This window comes from Melospiza georgiana, chromosome 5 (assembly GCF_028018845.1).
Source record: "Melospiza georgiana isolate bMelGeo1 chromosome 5, bMelGeo1.pri, whole genome shotgun sequence".
Lineage (NCBI taxonomy): Eukaryota > Metazoa > Chordata > Aves > Passeriformes > Passerellidae > Melospiza > Melospiza georgiana.
In genome coordinates, this window is record NC_080434.1 from 46841610 (window position 1) to 46863482 (window position 21873).

A 21873-nucleotide genomic window follows, 5' to 3' on the forward strand; every position below is an offset into this window, starting at 1 on the left:
CTAATGTGCAGTGGGATATGGACATTGGTAGTACAAATCAGATTTATCTAATGAGAAAGGCAACTGTTTCTGAAATTCTTTCTGTGTATCCTGCAGAAGTTGGGAAGTGCAGATAGGATCAGGTGGAACATTAGGAAATAGAAACTTGAGATTTAGCAAGTGAACACTGTGCTGAAAAGTAAATCCTTGTCTCCACAGGCATTACCCAGACATAATACTAGAAAAATCTCTGAATTGGTTGCTGGCTGTGTATTCTATAGCTTCCTGATACCCAACTTGAATAACTGGATTATCATTTGCCAAAGATGTAGCCCCGTCTGCAGCTGAAGTATTTTGAACACATGATATATTGCAAAATTCTTAGAAAATAAACTTCAAGTATTTTAGATTGATAATTTTAAGCTTACCTACTAATTACCTTAACTTTTTATCCATGCTTCAGTTCCTACTTGTAAAAAGTGGTTGAATTTACATGTATTCATCTAGACATGCAAGCTGAAGTCAGATCGAAATTTAATTCTTCCCAATTCAAAGTCACATAATAAATCTGCCAGTTCATGTTGTCCTATTGGTTTTAAATGATCTTATGTTTTAACTCACATATTGTGCTTTTGAATCCAAGTATCAGGATAAAGGACATTTAACCAGAGCACTATTTTAACAGTGCTACTGTTACAATTTTATGCAGAACAGATTTTTTTTTTCTTTTCCAAAAGGGCAAAATAATTAAAATCATTGTATAATTTGATTGCTGTCTACAATCATGAAACAGTACCCGTTATTTTACTGATTGCCTGGTCAAAACCCAAAAAGCAAAACAGCATTCAAACATGACATGTTTGTCTATCTCCAGCATTATGGCCAACTGAAACATGATCCATGAAATTGTGATGTGCTAGAATTAATCAGTGCTTCAGATCTAACAATGTGTGATATGAATCCCCCACTAGTAGCTTTAAACACTGCAGAGAAAACAAGGAAAAACAAAAGAAGGAAATGGGACAGGCAGAGAGAACAACACCCAACCATGCAATTCTTACTTTGTTTTACTGAATGCAGTAACAACTGTCTACATATTATATTTTTACCTTTGAAGCTATCAAGTTCTCAAATCTGGAGACTTCAGTTATATAACTGTGAACCCTGGTTTTCATTTCTTCTTTTTCACGTATTGCATCTTCAAGCTCAGTACTGATAGCCTAGAGAGATTGCATAAAGGCAAAATTGTGCTTTGCAGTAAATTGATTACTATATAATACTCTATCAGATTAAATCAAAGTAATTGCACATGCCCTAGTTTTTTTTCTATTCTACTTACAGAGCTCTTTGGGATTTGTAGGGTTCAGAAATATCCCGCTACCTTAGATACACCAAAGAGTTTCCAGGCAAGAATAATCACAATAAACAATGACGATCCCACCAGTTCAAAAAACATGCAGCTTCCCTGATGACACACCCTACTGATCTTTGGAAAATTTGACATACTGACGCTTGGGAGCTGGAATTTTTATAGCTTTAACATTTTTATAGCTTTAAGTATGCCTGGTTTTAGATCAATAGAAAGCCAACTTTCTAACAAAATAACATTTATTTTAAAGTAGAATTGCAAGACAACATAACTAAATGCACTACTAAGATCATATTTAAACATTCCATGCATGGAATTTATTTGAGATATTTGAACTACTAATTCAGTCCCTCTCAGCTTCAGCTCTCTTCTCCTCTGAGTCTTCTAGCCCAGAGAGCCAAAACTGCAAGTATCTTCTTCTGTCTCTATGATCAAATGTAGGGAAATAAAGGAAGCTGCCTTATTTCTTCCCTTCTTTTTGTGATATATTACTGTTCATTAGCCTTTTTACTGTATGGCTTATTGAACATATGCTAAAATCAGTCTGCCGGTCTCTGTGGCAGCCTTCCCAAACACTGGGAAAACTTTCATCATCACATTATGATAATATTCAATATTTCATCTTATTAGGCACCTGTAAAGAGTAGGTCTAATTTCAATAATACATTCCCATATTTATGTATTGCACTACAGGTTTTGCAAGAACTGTTCATCACTTCCTTGAAAGATGTTGCTATATTATACTTTGTGGCATCAGACTCAGCTGGGGTGACTGAGGGGCATTGAAATAAATGGTTTCTTTAAAAATGTCCTGATTGTTTTTAGTGTTGGCACTTACAGTGAATTCAAACAAAAATTTGTATCTCATGATGAAAATTTTAAAAGGTGTTTGAATGTCACAAGGAGCTGCAATAGTTGCATTTGCTATACAAATTGTACATAATGAGTTGCAACAAAATTCCAGGTTCACTCTTAAGATAACTCTCACATACCCTCTACATAGACTTTCTAATGCTCAGCCCAATAAAAGATGTTACTTACCCTATAAAACACTGAACATTTTGGTTATACATTGTCCATGTCATGCACTTGGAGCTGGGAGGCTTTTGGTCAGCAATAACAAGCTGCTGCACAAACTCATTACTCCTCCAACACCCTGATCTCCAAAACACCCTAATCTAAAATATGGCATAACTCACTCAATAAATCCAATGCTTCCTGGAAACCAGATGGATGAAATTAATGAATCACTGCACCAGAACAAATTCAGATCTGCTACCAACCCCTTCCTCTCCCTCTCACTTTCACCTGATAATCTGATGTCTGCTTTTGGAATTTCTTTCTCTCTCTCAATAATCATCTCTGCAGGTAATAAAACCCAATCTTTACCAATTAAATACCGATTGTCAAGTGATGTAACCAATTAATATAATTTCACTATATTTTAAACAATAAAGTTGTAGATTTATTTTATTTAGATATCTTTTTTAATCTGAGGAAGGGTTACCAAACTGAAAGCTTGCCCATTTCTACCTCACTACATTGACTACACTTAGATATCTAAAGTATTGCTTTTACAATTTTTGCCCAGTGATTTTCAACATCCCAGGGCTCAAGAAATACCAATAATTAAACACCTCAATCAAAATTGAGGATGTAGCAGTTTTGATGCAAGCAAGCAATAAATGATTTAGTACCTCAGTATCACATACTGTCTTCATACCTGGTTTTCTCTGGCCATTGTAGCCAGGTCATCTTGCAGTCGCCTGTTTTCCTTCAGAGCCATTTCCTTCACTCTTCCCATTTCTGCAAGCTCTAGCTGGGATGTATCGAGCTGGCGGTGCAAGCTGGCTATCTCACGGTCTCTGTTGCTCAGCTTGTCCTGCATCTGGCTATCAAGTGAAAACATTATTAAAGCTGTCCCTTCTTGTACTATAGCACATACTGCTGAAAATAATCACATAAAATTCTTGCTCTCTGAATGATGACAAACTGAGTCTAAATAGAACGTAAACTAAGTATGGAAAATGTCAATATGCAGAAATAAGATGGATTTAATCTTTAGTTTTGAAGATGTATTTGGTAAGATGTATCTTATTAGACAAAGAGCAATTACAGATACCTATGCTTATCTGTGTTTGGTAGTGATTATGGTAATTGCATATTTTATAAGCCATAAAGGAAGAAAACAAATAATTTACACTTGAAGGACAATTATAAAGAGTAATGAAAAGAATAAACAAAAAATTATAAATATAAACATCCGTAAACTTAAGTGAACTTTTGCATCTTTTATTTTTTGGTCACATATACTTCATACATCAATGTAGCAAATTCAGTTACACTGGTCTTCAAATAATTAAACATTGGTGTTTAAATTTTTACTTTTAATATGCTATAGTTTAAAAAGTCATGCTTAAAAAAGAGGAACGAATAAAAGATCACAGGAAGCCCAGCTAAAAACTACATAAATACATTTTAACTAAGACTGTACTGGTATCTTAAGCTAGAAGAATTAGATTGCTAATCATTAAGAATTCAGATCTGAATCCTACCCAGGTCAATCTAATACGTAGTGGGGTGCTAGAAAACTACTTCTTGACCAAGAGTTAGGAAACTTTACCAGTTTAGGGAAATTTATACAGATAAGCAATTCTTGAGCATTGTAACAGTTTCTTAGCAGCCTGCAATACAATTGCAGAGGAAGTGCCTTCCAAAGTTGAGTACATCTTTATCAACACAGTACACTCCTCTACTCAACTCAAATGGAATTAACTTAATTTCATCAAAATAACTAAAACTTTCATTTTGAAACTACTACCTAAAACAAAACCTTCAAAGAAGGCTTCCTACTCTTTACTTACTCTGTTGAGGACTCCAGCTCAGAGACAGTTAAACGTAAATGTGCAATTGTTTTTTCCTATGAAAAAAAATTAAAAGTTGTATTAGGTATTATTATGCTGCAACATAAGAGGACACTTCATTAAATAAATTTTAATGTAAACCTTTATTTTAGTTCTTCACCAATAAGTAATTTTCAAGTTTCTTTTCTTTACTGAGAAAGGATTGTCTTGTCATTGAAACAGATGGAAGTCAGCTATAGATTTTGCCATCTCAGGCTAGTACTTTATATCTCAATAAATACCTCCATATGCAAAATGCAAACCAATGCTTCTTTATTTTCTTGGAATATTTAGGGAATACAGTAACATTGATAATTAAAGTCCTATTGAGTTGGCAAATGACTCTGCACTGGGTGCAAGCACAGTGTTTATGTGCTCTGCACAGACTTTGTCATCAAGGCAAAACATCTCCCTAAAACATAACTGCTTTAAAAATCCCCAGGTGGAATGCAAAGTAGTACTTTTACTGGACATACCCTGTTAGCTAAGTTGTCATCTAAGCATGCAATTCTTTCTGTTTTTTCATCTACGGTTTCTTGAAGACTGTCCTTTTCTTTGTCCAAAACACTAATGGTACTTCTCAGCACACTGACTGCTTCTTCCTGTGAAGTGCTCCTCTGGTTTAACCTATCTAAAAACAAAAGAGTAAGTGCTTTCTATTTTAAAAACAGGAAGTAAGTACAAAAATAGTTATACATTACCTACTATCTCTTTCAGCTTTATAATTTCATCTTGAGCTGCCAGTAGTTCATCCTTTTTGAGGGACAATCTGCACTGTAAATCTTCAACAGACTTCTGCTGTTGGTCATTTAAGAGCCTGAAAAATGAGTATATAGTTGAAAGAAGCTTGGAACTTATTCTGGCTCTTCAACTTCTGATCTTAAGCTGCTTCAAGGGCAGGACTATGTCACCAACCAGCAGCAACGGGTTGTGCCATACTAACCATCTTCTCTCTTGAGGAGAGGGAGAACTTAAGGATTGCTGAGGCTTCTGCTTCAAGTCAACCTCAACATCAACGCAAAATGGAGTAATGGAACGCTGGTGGAGCAACCACCTTAGCCATCAACATTTACCTCCTCTTATTTCTGTTACTCTTCATAATGCTACTTGTATCTTTTGACTGTTGCTTCATAAGGTTTTTGGAGCTTTTAATTATCAGTCCCACTACATTTTAAGAAACAACCAAATTGACAGCTACAGTTGGATCCTACTTTTAAATGATAAAGAGCCTGAAAGAAATCATCTACCTACAGAGTTGTTTTTCTTGGAAAGAAATATCAAAGTGACTTAGGAAAAAAAAAATAACCACCAAAATTCCGAAGTAACAAAATGGATTATTTATGAAACAGGTAAAGAAAAAAATCCCTGTAAAGTGGGATCCCACAAAAGCTAGAGAAGCTTTTCATTCTTAAAAAACCTCACTAATGCAGAATACAGAATGTCTCTATAAAGATTGCTTTCATCCACTTTGAAGTGAAGTCTGAGAGAGGAAAAAAAAAGGGCAAAGGGGCAAACACAGCATTTCCACCATACAAAAAATAAAATCAAATGCTAAAATAAACTTAGCCTTACTCCTCATTGTCTTCTTTTTGCAATATCACTGCTTTACACTGAAATTATAGGAATCTAATAAGACTTTTTAATATTTATTATTGTCCTCTTTGTCAACTGGGACCCTTAGATGAGCTGCAAGGCCTGCTGCTCAGCTTCAGTTCTTCTCAGTTATCCCCCAGGTGCTGTGTGGTACAGCTCAGATGGGGAACAGGGGATACCCCACAGACCCTGGTTTCCCTTGTAAAATATCCAAAAAATGTCATCTACAGCACTACCCATCCTGTAATGATCTTTTATATCAATGGCTCTCATTTCCACCTCTGTTTTCAAATACTGTTCAATATGGTTTTCACTTTCTCTAATCCTTTTTCTTGTTCTTTGGCATTTAGACACCTGATGGGAGCTCTTTACTAAAGCAAGTTTGAAAAAGCACAGTGATCCTGCAAGTTTAAATAGGCCTTACAAATACATAAGGATACTTGAATCCTCCAGTTCTAAGCAAGCTGGTCAAATCCCCCCAGACTGTGTCTACGGACCATAAGATACCAGTTCTCAAAACCGTAGGTCCTACTGCTGCAGTTTGCAAAGGCATCTGTCTTCTTTTTAACAAACAGTTAACAGTTTGGGAATCCTTTTAGAAACTTTTAGTTCTACTACATTCATAAACAGAAAATATGGTTATTGGAAGAAACAAGTCTAGAATGAGCCATAAAAATTATCAGTATATTTGGTCATCAAGTAAGTCCAAGACAAGCTTGCTGTAAAAAGCTACCACAGCACTTTCCTTACTTACAACTACTTTTTTTAACATACAAGCTGTACCGAGTAATTTTTTAAATATTTATTATAGTCTTTCTCAGGAACTCAACTCTGCTATACAGTCACAGAATAAACAGAATTATTCCAGCATCTGCAAAAGATCACACATTTTGTATCAGACTTACTGAAGTGAGCAAATCTCAGCTTTAAATTGAGAAGAATCATCAGAAGTCTGGGCAAGTTTACTTGACTTCATACTTAATTCATTTTCCAAATAGTTTATTCTTTCTTTCAGGATAGAGACTGTAGTCCTTAGTTTACACTTTTCAATCTGAAGCTGCAATTTAAAATAAATAACCGAAGGTTATTATGGCAGAAAGCTATCAAAACTTGGCTTTTAAATAAATTCAGGTTGAAAACAGATATTAAAATTAATTTCTGGAACAATCTATCCTATTTGAGAAATAATAAAAGCTTACTTCCTAAAAAAACACTTACTCCTTGAATATTATTCTCCAATTCTGAAATATCATGCTGCAGCTTTGATTTTTCATGGTATGCTGCTTCTTGATGCATCTGAGAAATATAAAATTACATGTAACAAGACAGATATTTTTAGATTTAATCAGAGAAATTTAAGCTTTATGCTTCAGAAAATATTGTTTTATATTCTTAGATGAATGACCAAATGCAAAGCTCTCTCTGTAGAACTACAGAACATTAGCTGAAAATACATTACTGTAGATTTTGGGTTTGATTCATGGTTTAGATTTTTTAAAATAGTATATTTATATTTGGTCCCAACCAAATTAATATTTGTGAGTTGTTGTAGAGTTTACTGAGCCACATGAGGCTGCATGCATGTATAACTTAGTACCCTAAGACATTTTAAATATATTTATTCAAATATTCTTAATTCCAACATGTAAGGCACGCTACAAAGCTAACCAGCCTTTCCCTATATCTATGAAGAAGCCTTTAAAGATTACTTATTTGTTCCCTAACTTCTGTGCACTGCAGTGAAACTGCAGTGAAACAAACCCTCACAATTCCTAGAAATGCTTTAGATTAGTGTGTTTGTAAAGGTATTTCCAAGTGGCACACATATAAAACATTAGTAGTCACCGATTAGAAAAAGGATTGAGCTGGAAACACATCTCTACTACTGCATGCACATGCTTTAAGCAAAGAGGTCAGATTTACTGCCACTGCATTTAGATGCACAACAGGTCTTTATTTTTGTGGTAGTAAAATCAAATTGAGGAAGCATTCATCATACAATCACTAGTGACATATGTTGTCCTCGGACAAGTCCCTTAAAATGATTTTCAAAAAGTTTTAAAACACTGTATTAATGACCAATACAGCAGGCAGGGAAACAAATCCCCTGAAATCACAGGCTCTTGACTATAACCATTAATGCACATTAATAGCAGACATCACATGGTCATAGAACCATAGAATTATTTAAGCTGGAAAAGATCTCTAAGATATTAAGTCCAACTATTAATCCAGCACTGCCACATTCAGCACTAAACCACATCCCTATATGCCATATCCACATGCTTTTTGAACATTTGCAGGGTTGGTGATTCCACCACACTGCTGGGCTGCCTCTCAAGACCATAGTAACAGGAAAATCATTGCAATAATAATCATTTTTAAAGGTCAAAAATACTGAAACTTGGATTGAATTTATGTTTCATGGCTCAGTTATGTACCATTTAAAATATACTCTTAAAAAATGCAACAGTAACTCAAGATCAGCAAAAATGAAAAAGCCCATATAATCCCCAATTTGTAGGATAAGAACCATATGTGACTGTGACAGTGTCTCCACCTCACCCCCCTCTTTTTTTTTGGTTAAGCACTAGTGGCCCTCCTGATAGCTGCATCCAGCTTAAGGAGCACTGTGGGATGAGAGCTAACAGCACATAGCTAAGGGATCTAAGTCTTGCCTGGCAGCAGCTGAGGGATAATTGAGCATGTGGCTACTGATTTCAAACGGCAGGTATGCAAACAGAACTCAATCATCTGAGAGAACAGAGCATGGCTCACAGCCCATTGAGCTCTCCTGCATGGCAGCAGGCTGCACACCGTTCCCTTTGAGCTGGGAAGCTTCTGAAGGATACTTGTTAAGGCAGAGAGAATCCTTATTGCATCTCATACTCAGCTAATGAGGTGGGAACGAGAGCGCTGAAATGTTGAAATGTTAGCTTAGTGATATAAAGGATTGATCGTTATAATCCTTGAGACAGAAACCACCAAGTATGGATCCAGCCACATTTCTCTGAGGAGTCTGGAAGGCAAGAAGACACTTCTGAACCTCATGACTCAATGGGAAGTTCTCCCTGACAGTTTTGTCTGACCTTGGCCTCTGCGCAGCAAATACTCAAATGTACCTTATAATCAAATCTCGTTAAACCACCATTCCATCTACCATTGAATTTTTGAAACTCACTGCCTTAAGTGAATAAAATACATTGTTGCTTCTCTCTTGGGAGTGAATTGCATGATTTCTTCCACCGCAATGACACCCAAACATCTTCAAAGTGGTGCATATGCAAGAAGTGGCTGGGCCTCCATATCTAGGTCTCCCACACAAGGTGATGACATGTTTGCCCTTAAATACTTTAAAGCATGTTCCTCTACCCCTGCCTGGGACTGTGTTTACAGGAAAACTTGGTAATTTGTAACAACAGTAACAATAACAACAATAGATATTTTATAATATAAATTCATTGAGCTCTCAAGTGAGTTTGAAATCCAAAGTTATTGAAAAGGGGAGCTGACAGACAGCCAAACACAAACACAGCATTATTGTATAACCCTTCCCTATATGTCACCCCAATGTAAGCAATGAAGCTATAGAAACTCACCTTTAATCTTTCTCCAAGACTTTCCTTTTCTGCCCTTAGCATTCTAGAGTCAGTCAGTGCAATGTCTCTTTCTTCTTCTATATGACTTTGAGAAACAAAACTGTGTTTTGCTTCTCTTCTCATCCTGTTCAATTCACTCTGAGACTTTAAAAGATTATAGTTTGTTAGCATACATGGACTGCAATATAGTGTACACATTAACAAAATGCCGTTATTACAGAATAGTCTTATTTTTCCCTAGGTAACTAAAATTTATTCCCTAAATCACTCAGTGGCACAACAACTTACACTGTCAAAATAATCATCCTTATTTTCTTTTACTGTCTCAAGTATAGCCTAACATCACTGTTCTCTTATCAGTTAACTACTCCTTTCTTGCTCACTTGCTGTATCTTTACACAACCTTCTCATGCACTCTACTGATTTTGCCTTATGTTTATAATTTAAACATAAGAGTACAATAACTTTTATTAGCTTTCAAGTTAATAAACTAACCAGAATACATAATTTATTAACAAGTAATAAAAATAGGTATGTATTTTATTAGCCTTGGTTGTGTTCTACTAGGTTTTTAATTTTAAATAACCAACAGTACAAGAAGTGTTAATTGGTTATTCCAATGTTAACTATAAACAATTTCTTCTTACCTGCTCATAAAGAACTTTTAATCTGTCTCTCTCTGAAGTCAATAATTTGACATTGGACTGAATTTCTATCATGTGTTTTTCAAATCTGTCTAACACAGACCGCAGCTCATCTCTTTCTCTGGTGATTGATTTAAGCTCTTCGCTCTGAAAAGTAATCAATAAATTTATGTTAAAATGTGCTAATTAAAACGTCTGAAAAATTAATATCAGAAAAGAACTCTTCCTATTAGCAATACATAAAAAATATATTCAAAATAATTTTAATCACAAGAAAAAGCCTGGCACTGGTGGTGTAATCTAAACATCAAGAAACAGCTGTTAAAAAGAAAAAGCAAAGGAGCTAGCCATAAGATTTCAGCCTTTTTCTGATTATTATCTAGTTCTACTTATTTCAATAAACTGGTCAATAAGTAATCAGTGTTACTGTAAAATGGCAGTAATGTCATTTTCTTTCCTTGTCAATGTGACAAGGAAAGAAAAAGGCAAGTTCTTTGGAGTTTCTCTCAGTTTATTTTTTGCATCAAGAATGTAATGTTAGAAAACTACTGCAGTCATTTAATGCCACTGAATTTGAAAATATATTTGATGGCTTCTTAATTGTTTCCACAGTATTTTTTTCACTTATCTTGACAGCAAGAACTGTACCTTCTCTGCAGTCCTGCGGCTTGGGCTAGGCCTCAGTTTAACTATTTTCTGAAGATAGTCTAATTCTCGCTTATAGTAGTCTCTGTCATCTTCTAAGGTCTTTACAAATGCATCCAGACGAGATGGAGATTTGTCCCCTAGGGCAATACCAAAGTCCAATCTCATTCTTTCAATTTCTAGAACAAGTTCTCGTTCTGGAGGGAAAAAATAATAAAGAAGAAAGAAAAACAACTCAATAAGGAAGTCATGAATTTCCTCAAAGACACTGGCATTTAGGATGGATTAACCAGCACCAACCATATAGGCAGCAATCCTGCTGAACAGGATGTAAGAGTTCTAAAGGCTAAAGAAGGCTAAACACAAGTGAGTAGCATAAAACTATCAGAGGCCTCACAGCACCTTGAGCTCTATCAACAGAGGGATGTGATTATTCCCCTTTATTTAGCATCCATGAGACTGCACTTAAAATACTGTTTTAAGGTTTGCCCCTTCTACAACAAGGAAGATGTAGATAAATTAAATCCAAGGCAAGCCCTCCAAGCTGGTCAGGCAGCAGAATGCTGGCTCTATTGGGAATAGCTGAGGGAACTGGGTTATTCAGCCTGGAGAAGTGCTGGAGAGCCAAGGGCAGACTGACAGTGCCATGAGGGACTTACAGACAATGTGGAGCCAGTTTCTATTACCGTGCCTGAGTGGGCGCGACTGGTGATAGAGAGACGGTGAATCTTGTATCTTGATCAGAAGGCTTGATTTATTAAGATATTATATATAATACATTATGACTATACTAAATAGAACATAGAGAGAGGTTTGCAGAGCTGATAGCTAAGCTAAGAATAGAAAGAAAAGAATCCCAAACAAAGTTGTGTCCAGGGACTCAGTCCCCTAGCTTGCACTGGTGATTGGCCCTTAATTATAAACATAGAAAATGAGCCAATCAAGGTGAATCCTATTGCATTCCACAGCAGCTGATAACAATTGTTTACCTTCCCTTCTGAGGCCTCTGCCTTCCAGGAGACACAGAAATCTGAAAGAAAGGATTTCTGTGGAAAAATGTCTGCGACAAGTTTCTTCACAGGTACATAGTAGGTAAATAAGGAACAGTGGCAATTAATTGCTACAAGCAATTACAAACAATTGTAATAATACAGGGACAAATATTTTACTCGGACAACTGAAGAACATTAGAGATAGTGTGGAATCTTCATCCCTGGAGGTCTTCAAAACCTAGATGGATAAATCTCTCAAGAAATGGAGTCTGAAGAGTTTTGGAAATTACCTTGTATGAAACTACCACAGAATTAGGATAAGGAGATGTCCTGTGTGATCACACTAAAAAGCTCAACTTCCAGTTCTCACATACAGAATGAAAACATCTTTCTATGACAAGAGTTTTCACTTCAAGTACGACTGGAAACCTATGGCCTTCTTTTAATGTATATATCTCTTAGAGGTCTTTTAGTACTATTAACTGTATGTTAACTGGATAGGTATTCTATTTTAAAAGTCACAGAAAGGTAGTTTCCAAGAATCTACATTTGATGAGTTACCTTTTCTTTCTAAATTCTCTGTTTTTTCTGTCAGTCTTTCCTTCTCTTGTTGAAGCTGGTTTAACAACAGCTCAAGACGCCCTTTTTCATCTTTTTTCCCAAAGAGTTCTTCATTCAGCCTCTCATTCTCCTTGTGACATGAGCACAACTCCTGAAGTAACAAGTGTTATTATAAAAATTAGAAGTGCCAAAAGAGACATCTGAGAGAAAAAAAAAATTTTGATAAACTTTTAATATACAACACTGTTTACTTCTGGTTGACCTGGATGCTTTATGCTTTAATATTTGTTGCAGGCCATCATTGTATTTATTTGATTAAGTCTAAATAAGCATTACTTTTCACATGGTTTGCAAGCAGTAACAAGAAAAGCAAACCAACCAGTAGGATAGTGGGATACAAACATGGGAAAAAATTTAACAACTAAAGCAAGAAATAATTTTAAGTGCATTTGGTAACAGTGCTGGTGTTAAAGTGAATTACAATACAGCATCTCAGTCAATGCAACTCTGAAGCCAATCAAAAGCTATTTGGCACACCTTTCCTATAATCTGGTGTCCTGAAAATTAAGTATTTTTGTATTTGCAAGTTCCCTAGATAGACTAAAACAAAACACTGTACTCAGCTAATATACAAGTTGCCATCTATGCTAGAAAACTTTGGTCATCAAAGAATTGATAATACTGATGTTTTCCATCTGGGCCCTATGCTTTGTTTCTGAGTGAGCCAAGTATTGGATAATTTTTCACACCCCAATTAAGAGACAAAGCATTTTCAAAACAATGAAAATTCTCGAGGATAATAACTCATTTGTGGTAAAAATTATTATGTCACCAGGAAATTATGACTTCAGACTGCAAAAATAAGGAAATGTACAATAAGGACATAGTCAACATTTCTATCGACAGAGATTTCTTTCAGTTTATTTTTGCAACATTATGATGTAGCTTCTCTAGCTCTTTCATTTATTCATTAGTAATTTTTACATCAAAGGTTCAGGGTACTAAAGAAGTTTTCTTGCTAACTGTTAAACTAATTTCTTTTATAATAAATGAAACAATTATGTGGATGATAGCATGATAAAAAGGGTACAAACAAGAACTGAAAATATTTTTACTTACTGATTTAAGCCTTGTTATTGTTTCTTGTAGATCCTGTATTTCACTGACTTTTCTTTCAATTTCTTTCTATCAACCAAAATTAACCTATATGTTAAGAGTTATTCAAAATGATTCAAAATGACAAAAATCTCTTTGTTACAAAAAAAATAAGGAAGCAGACTATTTTGGTAAGAAATGAAGTATCGTTAGTTCCTTTTAATAAAGTGGTAAAGCTCCTATGAAGTGAAAGCACAAAAAAATTTGTGGTATAAACACCCACATTGTTTTGGAGAACAATGATTAAATGAATTAAATCACTGCATTACTGCTCATAGGAAAAAACCCTCCAAATATATGTACTGCTGTTGCAAATATGCATTATCTAGCAATAGCTTTACGTACGTCAGCATTTTATTTCACACTAAACTAATAAAAAAGACAGATTGTCCCTTAACTAAAATCATCTCAACTTAATACAGTAAAGAGACAAAACATTTGTGTTTAATCCACTTTAAGTGAGAAATTCTATGAAATGTTAAGAAAACTGGAAAAAATCATTTTAATCTTCCTTTCACAAGTCAAAAAGTCTTTCATTGCAATTAGAAAATATAAAACCAAGTAAAATGCAGCAGATCCTTCACTCTGTGACACATTAGTGATTACCTTTGCTTCTCCTATTTCCTTATCTGCAGTCTCAAGCACTATTTCTTTGTGTCTTTCCAACTGCTGTGCCAAGTGATCTATTTCATTCAATTCTTGACACAGTTCTTGATTTTTATTGCTTAAATCCACTACCTCACTAGTCACATTTTGTTTAGTGTCCAAGAGATCTTGAATGTGATTTTCAAGTTCTTTGTTTTTTTTCTGTAGATAATCAACCTGAAAGACATTTTTCATTAAAATATTAATATGCATTCTTTTTCATTAAAATATTAATTAATATGCATTCTTAAGTTAGGTAGTGAAAGTTCCTCCCAATCTTCTGAAATACAATATCTCTATATCCAAAGTAAAAAAGTGGTATCGTGCTAAAAATGTTTTAGCAAGGTTTTCTATTTTTAGAACTTAATGCTTATCAACCTGAAAAAGAAACACATGAGCTCTCTCACAGTCACGAATACTGCCATCTAAAGACAACCACACATTTCTTGTCAAATAAAAGTGGTATATTGGGACCAAGCCTGAGAAATAGTCTTGATGATGCAAAACCAGCTTCATGCAGCTCTGGGCTCACTCCCTGTACAATCAATTTGTATTCATCATGATTTAGTAATTCAGGATCACTGAGCACAGCTGTCCTGCTTCCAAGTCATAGCTCATTCCATATTTTTGCAGCACTGAACCTAAGCTAATAAACCCTTCAATGTGCCACTGTACATCATGCACAGTCAGTACCAGAAAAATCTAACTCATGTGAGAAAAACCTGAGAATTGATGGTAAAGATCCAGAGATGGGCTTAATGTGATTTGTACTCCAGCCCAGCTTTAAATTCTCATTCAGAGACCACTACTGAATGCATGCTAATACACACAGTAAACACAAACACCAGCTTATCCCTTCCTCACAAATTTGTGTTGGAGTGAAAGTGGGGACCATTTGAAATCCATGAGCACTCTCTCATGAAAATATCTACAGTGTTAACCCTTATCAAAATTACATATACCATTGTTATTTTCTAAAGCATAAACAGCATGTATGCAATAACTTTCTAACTAAATAAAAGGATTTTCAAACTTGCTGAAAACGGTGTGTCATACAAAAGATTTGCTGAATACTTTCAGATTAACATACTATGTACAGATGTGAGTTCATTGAATTCTTTAACAAAACCTCTCTGACAGACTTTTAAAACAGGAAATGAAATTTCTTTAGTCAAGAAACACTGCCATGAAAAACAGAAAGGCAAGTTTCATTTATTGATTTTATATCTACAGTGATTTTTTGAAGAGCTAGAAGTTTTGTGGGGTTTTTTTAGATGGCTATATTTTTAGGTTTGACTAAACAACTGTAATAAGTGAATTACCTGTATATTCAAGTGGGAAATAAGCTTCTCATTACTTTTAGTTCTCGATTCCAGAGAGAGAACCTCATGAGAACGCCCTCCATCCAATGCCAGCATCAAGCGCTCGATTTCTTTGTCTCTTATCTCAACCTTTGAGGGACAAAAAAAATGCTCCAATATCCTTATACACCATTAATAAACCCTTCATTTAAACAAACACACACATAACATTCAGTAAAGAGGTACACAACTAAAAATACAATTTCTATCTTGTATTTTTTGTTGTTTCTCAAATTTTTGGTTCTTCTGAAAAAGTTATATTATTGAAAGAGAAACAAATTAATCAAACACAATTTGTAAGGAAAAACTGAAACAGTTCCTACTAGATTACATTGTTGAAGAAAACCAAACAATTTTGATTTAAAGTGACTGACTATTCCAGTCACTGGAAAAAAGGAAACACTGGAAGAGGAAAACCAAGATGTGAATAAAACAGAAAGACAACAGTGTTCACCAATCCCTAGATTTTGAAAGATGTAACGTACAAACATTTGATGTAATTCCATTACTTAAAGATTGTACACATCAATCCACTCTCATTAAAGCATTGTAAAAATTGTTAATAAAAATTTTAAAAATATAACCAGTCCAAGCAGTGAAGAAATTATGCTAAGATATATGCAGATCAAATTGCTATTTTGGACAAGTTAACACTTACGCACTAAAAAATGCAGACAAATTCTACTTATGATTGTCAAATTTAGCTTATTTAATGTAATTTCAAAAGTCAAAATTTATCAGCAAAACCACTGGGCAAGTATTTTGTCATTGTTGCTGTCTCCAAAGGCAGAGGAGGGAAACTGCTTGACACAGTCAAATTAGAATAATTATATATTTCAGAAGCCCTACAATGCATTCCCAAGAAGGTTTTTAAGACACCAAGGCCATTGCCATGGGTATGACACCCAAATAATAACAAGAATATTAACATTAATAATAAAACAACAATGCCACTACTACTGATGATATAAACATACCTGTTTGCTATAATTTTTCATTCCACTTTCAGATGTCTCCAGTTTTTCCTGTAGCTCTGTTACTTCTGACTGCAGTTCTTGAATTCTGAAATGTAGTACTATACTTTTTATGTGATTTCATGAAAAGAACTGTATGTACACAATTCAATACTAGCATTTTCTCATTGCTCCTGAACCCAAATATTTCAAAGAGAAATAGTTTTACTCATGCAAAATATTAATGCAGAAGCTGTTCTTTGAGACATTGTAGCAGGTTGACTGTGTCTAACTGTCAGTCTCCCACACAGATGCTCTCTTACTTCCTTTCCTCAACAGGATGGGGGAGAAAAGAAGAAAAAGCTCACAGGTCAATATAAAGACAGGCAGACCACCTACCAACTCCTGCCACCAGTGACAGAGTCACGTGGGGGAAGATTAATTTAACTTATCAATGGAAAAGAGTAGGACAGTGAGACTCAAAGACACTTCTACACTTCAAAGCTAAAAAGCTCTGTGGCTCACCGATTATCAGCCACCTGGAGCAGGTCTGCAACGTAAGGGTCCTCTGGCTGAGGCACTGGGTAGGCACTGACACCTGATGGGGGCACAAGCTGGTCTATCTGCATGCGCTGCCGCCTGAAGGGAATGCTCTTCCTCCTGCCACCTGAAAGCCCAAACCAGAGACACTTTACTTGGAGTTAAAGCAAGTTAAAGTTGCCTTCTTTAATACAAATTTTCTTTCATATAGTATTCTTTAATACAAATAGTATTTAAAATAGTATTCTTTATACAAAATTAATTTTCGTATTTATTCCGCTGCTTCTGAATTAGCATGTTTCACCATGTTAATCCTTCTGCAATAAGCTGATAAAATTCACATATTCTAGACAACACCATTCTTGCACGTTAGTACCAGTTTTGCTAAAGTTCACTATTATAATAAGGAAACACACAAAGATTTTATAAGTAATTTTCCCCAGTGTTTAGGATCCCAAATACTCTATAGTTCAAATTTGTTGAAGCTGTTAGTGATTCAGCTTACTCAAACAGCTAAATCAAAACATCACAAAAGGCATTTGGTTTTCACATTTAAGAACTATTTTATGACCAAATCAACCTTTGAATTGTTTAGCAATATTTTTTATTCATTCTACTCTGTGTTCATTTCAGTGAATATCATATCCTACTGCTTATCAAGCAGTGTATGCTATTAGCTTGAATGATAACATATTTAGAAAAAAGTAAAACACAGTATTTTTTCCAGATAGAACATTTCCTCTTCGTCATATGGTTAAATAAGAACATGCAATATTGGATGATGTAGTATAGAAAAATCCTAGAAGACTAGTGAACAAGGGGCAAGTATGCAGAAGGACAGACAAAAGCCTAACATGTCATCTTTGAAGCAAAGGACATGAAGTGCAAAAAGGTATGCAAAAATAAAGAGGAAATTTAATTTTTCCTAGCTATCTGTTGATTTTTCTCAAATGCCAAAAATGTATATATAATTCAATGACTTGGAAAAAAAAAAGACAGTCTCAAAATTTCACAAAATAATCTATATTCCTTAGCTTCAAAAAATTAAGAAAAAGGAAACCCTAGAGAAAGGCATTAACCTGAAACTAACATCTAGAACATTTTAAGTTATCAAAAGACCCTTTAAATATTGTAAGTTTATAGAAGATCAGAATACTTGTAAACATATTTTCCATCTTGCTATGGTTAGATCCTGGTTCCAAAAATCTGAATTTGTCACTTACACATCAATTATCTGTCAAAAATAAGCAAGTGACAAACATTATGCCTCTTAATTAGGTGTAGCAATAAAAAAAATTGCTGTTGATTAACAGTACTTTCTAGTCACATTTTAACTTAGAAGTCTCCAGCTGAATCTAAGTTTGCATTCAAATTTATCCCTTACACAAGTGATGACCTAATGAAACTTCAGACAGAGAAATGACAGAATTTAGAGCCCAAAGTTTCAAAGCGTGATGTTACTCTACTGGATACTTCACTACAGTAACATCTCTTATGAGAGGAAAAGACATTATGTTCTGAAGATCCAAAAAAGCCCAAAAAGAAAAAAAGTTGAAATATCTGTGATCATTCACACGTACCAGGTGTTTGCACCACTGCTTGCAGATTCTTCTCCTGAAGCTGTTGAATTTTTTCAGTCTTGGCTTTGGTCTCTTTTTCCAGCACTTTAATTTTATGCATATACTGGTTATTCAAAAATTTCAAGTCAGTTGTTTCGTGTTCAACCCTCCTTAAGCAAGCTTTCAAATCTTCAAGGGAGAGAAAAGCAGTATTATTTCTCTTATTCACTATCATTTTTCCTAGCAGCACCAAAATAAGCATAAAGAAAATCCAATATGCTTTTCCTATAGGATAAAATTATCAAATACACATACACATGTGCAAGCTTTTACAAACAAACACACAAAAATATATATTTATACATGTTTTACAAATAAAACCCACTGTGGAACAAAAGCCCATTTAACAGCACTAGTTAATTTTCAGTTTAAAAACACCACTTCAAGGTACAAAAGATACATTAAGACTTCTAACATTCTCATATTTTACTGAAACAAAAATCTGCAGAACTTCCAAAGTTTTTTGAGTGCAAAAGAAATGTCTGATCATGAACCTTAATTTATTAAAGGCACCAAACTCCATGAGCACTGACACTCACTTAAAAGCACAGATAAAAGAATCGGCAGATGAAGGATTTAGCCACAATTTTATTTCAGCATGGAAGGATTAAAATAATAAAATCTTCATCTGTATATTACCTTTAACATGGCGATCAGACTTCTCTTTCAGTTTTAATATTTCTAAGTGTAGATCATTATTTTCCCTGGTAAGTCTAGCATTCTCTGTTTTATAAGGTTCCAAAACAGTATCATAATTGCTGCACTCTTTCTCAGTTTTCCCAGAAGAAAACTTTGCCTTGCGCAAGCTCTCAGTTGTATGAATTAAGTCACTAGGATAGAGGAGCATCAGATGTGTTAGCAACGTTATCAGCCTCCACACTGCAGATGCAGATATTTATTATGACCTGAGAAACAAAACCCTTTCCCCAAGAGGGGGAACAAATGAGTTCAAACAAAGGCAACAAAACATTCATGTCATGTAAGGAAAACTGAAAGATAGGAACCATCTGTTTAAAGAAAAACACAGTAAATAGGAAAGAACAAGACAAAAAAAAAAAAAAAGAAAACAAAATAGTTACAAATCATATCAGGAGTTTACATCTGGTAAGTATCAAAGCTAGTGATGGAGAGAGTAAATGTACCTGGTGGACACATGAATGAGACAATGTTGAACAGATGACTCCGTATTTGCCTACCTATGTTCTTCCATCTGTATTACATACTACAGAGCAACAGAACGAGAATAGCTACATTTCTGTGCTTGGTCAAATGTAACTGGACTACTATGGAAATTACTGTGTTCTTAATAATATCAAAGCCAAAAATTAGCAGATCTAATAAGAAGGAAATCTGAAAATTTTTGCCTTTTTTCTGTTATGTGTCTTGTAAAAAGGGCAGAGATAACAAATTTAAAATTCTCTAAATGAGGCCATAATAAATGGAGATGTGAATGTTTTATTTTAAGTCACGGGACAGGCAATAGGGATTATTTTTCATACAACCATTATGAAAATGTGTCCTTTTAAGCAAATATCAATAGCAACTATTCTTGGCTCTCTTATTAGGTTAGAAAAGTTGAATTTTCCTATGCCATAGATCCTTAGAAGCAATTCTACTGAATTAAAGTAAATCTTAAGATGTTCCCATAATTTAAACAAACGCATTTGACTTCATCAGACAAAAGAACTTAACGTTAGCTCTAAAATAACACTGCTAGAAAACAATCCTCATATTAAACCTTCTTTTTAACCTGTCAAAAATCAAACAATACCTACCATATGATTACTATTTTTTAAATGAATCCCCTCTGAATACCTGAAAAGCTTTTCCACCAAAGGTAAGCTGTCCACTCCCAGGGGGTGCCGATAGCCCAGCTGATTCAGACGTTTCCTGAGATTAACAAACCTTCGCTCTGCATTTGCACTCATTGTAAACACACCTCCAAAGCTGCTCTTGTCACAGTCAACAAAAACAGGACACCTGCAAAAGATTGCTGGTTACAGCATCTGTCCTTTAGAGAAGGAAAAATACAGGAAAAAATAATGGAAAAAACTTTTTTATTCTGTAGGAAATACAGTGCATAAGCATGTCCTTAAAATTTAAGTAAATTAAAACAGGATCACTGCAACTGAAAAGTTTTAAACATATTTAGATATTCCTTTAAAAATAAGTATTTGCCTTGGCAGTTAGTTTTCTCATTATATTCTGATTTTTTTGATTCATGGTCATCACTGTATCTTACACAATACAAACTGACAGATTACTCTGAAAATCTGAAAAACTCATACTTTTTTCTTTCATAGCTTACAAGCCAGTACTTCATATAACTTATGCCAAACATTTCTAAAATTGCATAAAATATGTAAAATGTTAAAGAGGGAGTAACTTTCAACATCTACATTCTATGATAGAAAATAGGAATTATAAAAAATACTGGTGTACTGTAGTCATACTTGCATCATTTTCTGGAAAATACAGTTCAAGGATCAGAGAGTTGGGGTTTTCAATTGACTGATTAGTTATCTTTTTATTACTAAGCAGATCTAAAGGGGACTGGATCAGCATTACTGTGTCTGAATCCAAATGATAATTTTGGTTGTCCCAAGTACATCTGAGGGAAGAACAACTTTTACATCATTATGTCCTTCTGAATTTAGATATAGAATGAGAAGACAAATCAAGTACTAAAGCTTAAGTTAGAAATATTTTTGAAAAGTATTTATTTCTGTAAAATGTCTTCCCTCACATTTCTTCAGACGTTTCAGTATTAACCTATTGGCTGCAAAGACCTGAGCAGCCAAACTACCAATTCAAGGCGGTGTTGTTTGCATCACATATAGAAGGAACAGAATACAGAGATCACCCAAACTATCATCACAATCCTCCGGATTTTAAAAAGATATTAAATAAATACATTCAGGCATTGGAAAATAAAATTAATTATTACTAATAAAGTGAATTAATAATAAATGTGCATGTTTCTCTCATATCTAATGCTGGAAAGTTAAGATTTCATCTCATTTTATTAAAATGCTACAAAGAAGTCTAGCAACAGACCTGTGGTTGCTGGGTACTGCTCTGTAGATGAGAATCACCAGTCTTACAAGCACAGCATCTGCTCTGGGTACTACCAAAAATACTTGCTTGAAGAGGTTTGGGTTGTTGGGACATTAACTAAGCAATGGCATTGCCAACAATCCCTCACATACTGTGCTGGGATGGCTGAAGGAGGCAGTGGCGCACTCTGGTTCCACCAGTGCACTCAGTGGCACAAAGTCAATGTCCTGATGTGTGGGAAACACTCTTCATACTCCT

General features: G+C 34.7%; 1 protein-coding gene across 1 annotated transcript in view; it reads right to left on the minus strand.

Moving 5' to 3' along the window:
- The window catches only part of CEP135 (centrosomal protein 135), a 31281-nt gene extending 9408 nt beyond the window's left edge, over positions 1–21873 (minus strand). Inside the window, exons 1-20 of the mRNA XM_058025266.1 lie at positions 21616–21873; positions 20374–20538; positions 19198–19388; positions 18520–18687; positions 16925–17066; positions 16424–16508; positions 15408–15536; positions 14047–14262; positions 13405–13470; positions 12286–12436; positions 10736–10929; positions 10091–10234; positions 9444–9587; positions 7063–7140; positions 6750–6901; positions 4953–5068; positions 4728–4882; positions 4213–4268; positions 3072–3240; positions 1089–1199 (exon numbers count right to left, since the gene is read on the minus strand). Coding sequence (XP_057881249.1) covers positions 1089–1199; positions 3072–3240; positions 4213–4268; positions 4728–4882; positions 4953–5068; positions 6750–6901; positions 7063–7140; positions 9444–9587; positions 10091–10234; positions 10736–10929; positions 12286–12436; positions 13405–13470; positions 14047–14262; positions 15408–15536; positions 16424–16508; positions 16925–17066; positions 18520–18687; positions 19198–19388; positions 20374–20486 — 2580 coding nt within the window. The 5' untranslated portion in view covers positions 20487–20538; positions 21616–21873. The remainder of the gene's footprint in view (positions 1–1088; positions 1200–3071; positions 3241–4212; positions 4269–4727; positions 4883–4952; positions 5069–6749; positions 6902–7062; positions 7141–9443; positions 9588–10090; positions 10235–10735; positions 10930–12285; positions 12437–13404; positions 13471–14046; positions 14263–15407; positions 15537–16423; positions 16509–16924; positions 17067–18519; positions 18688–19197; positions 19389–20373; positions 20539–21615) is intronic.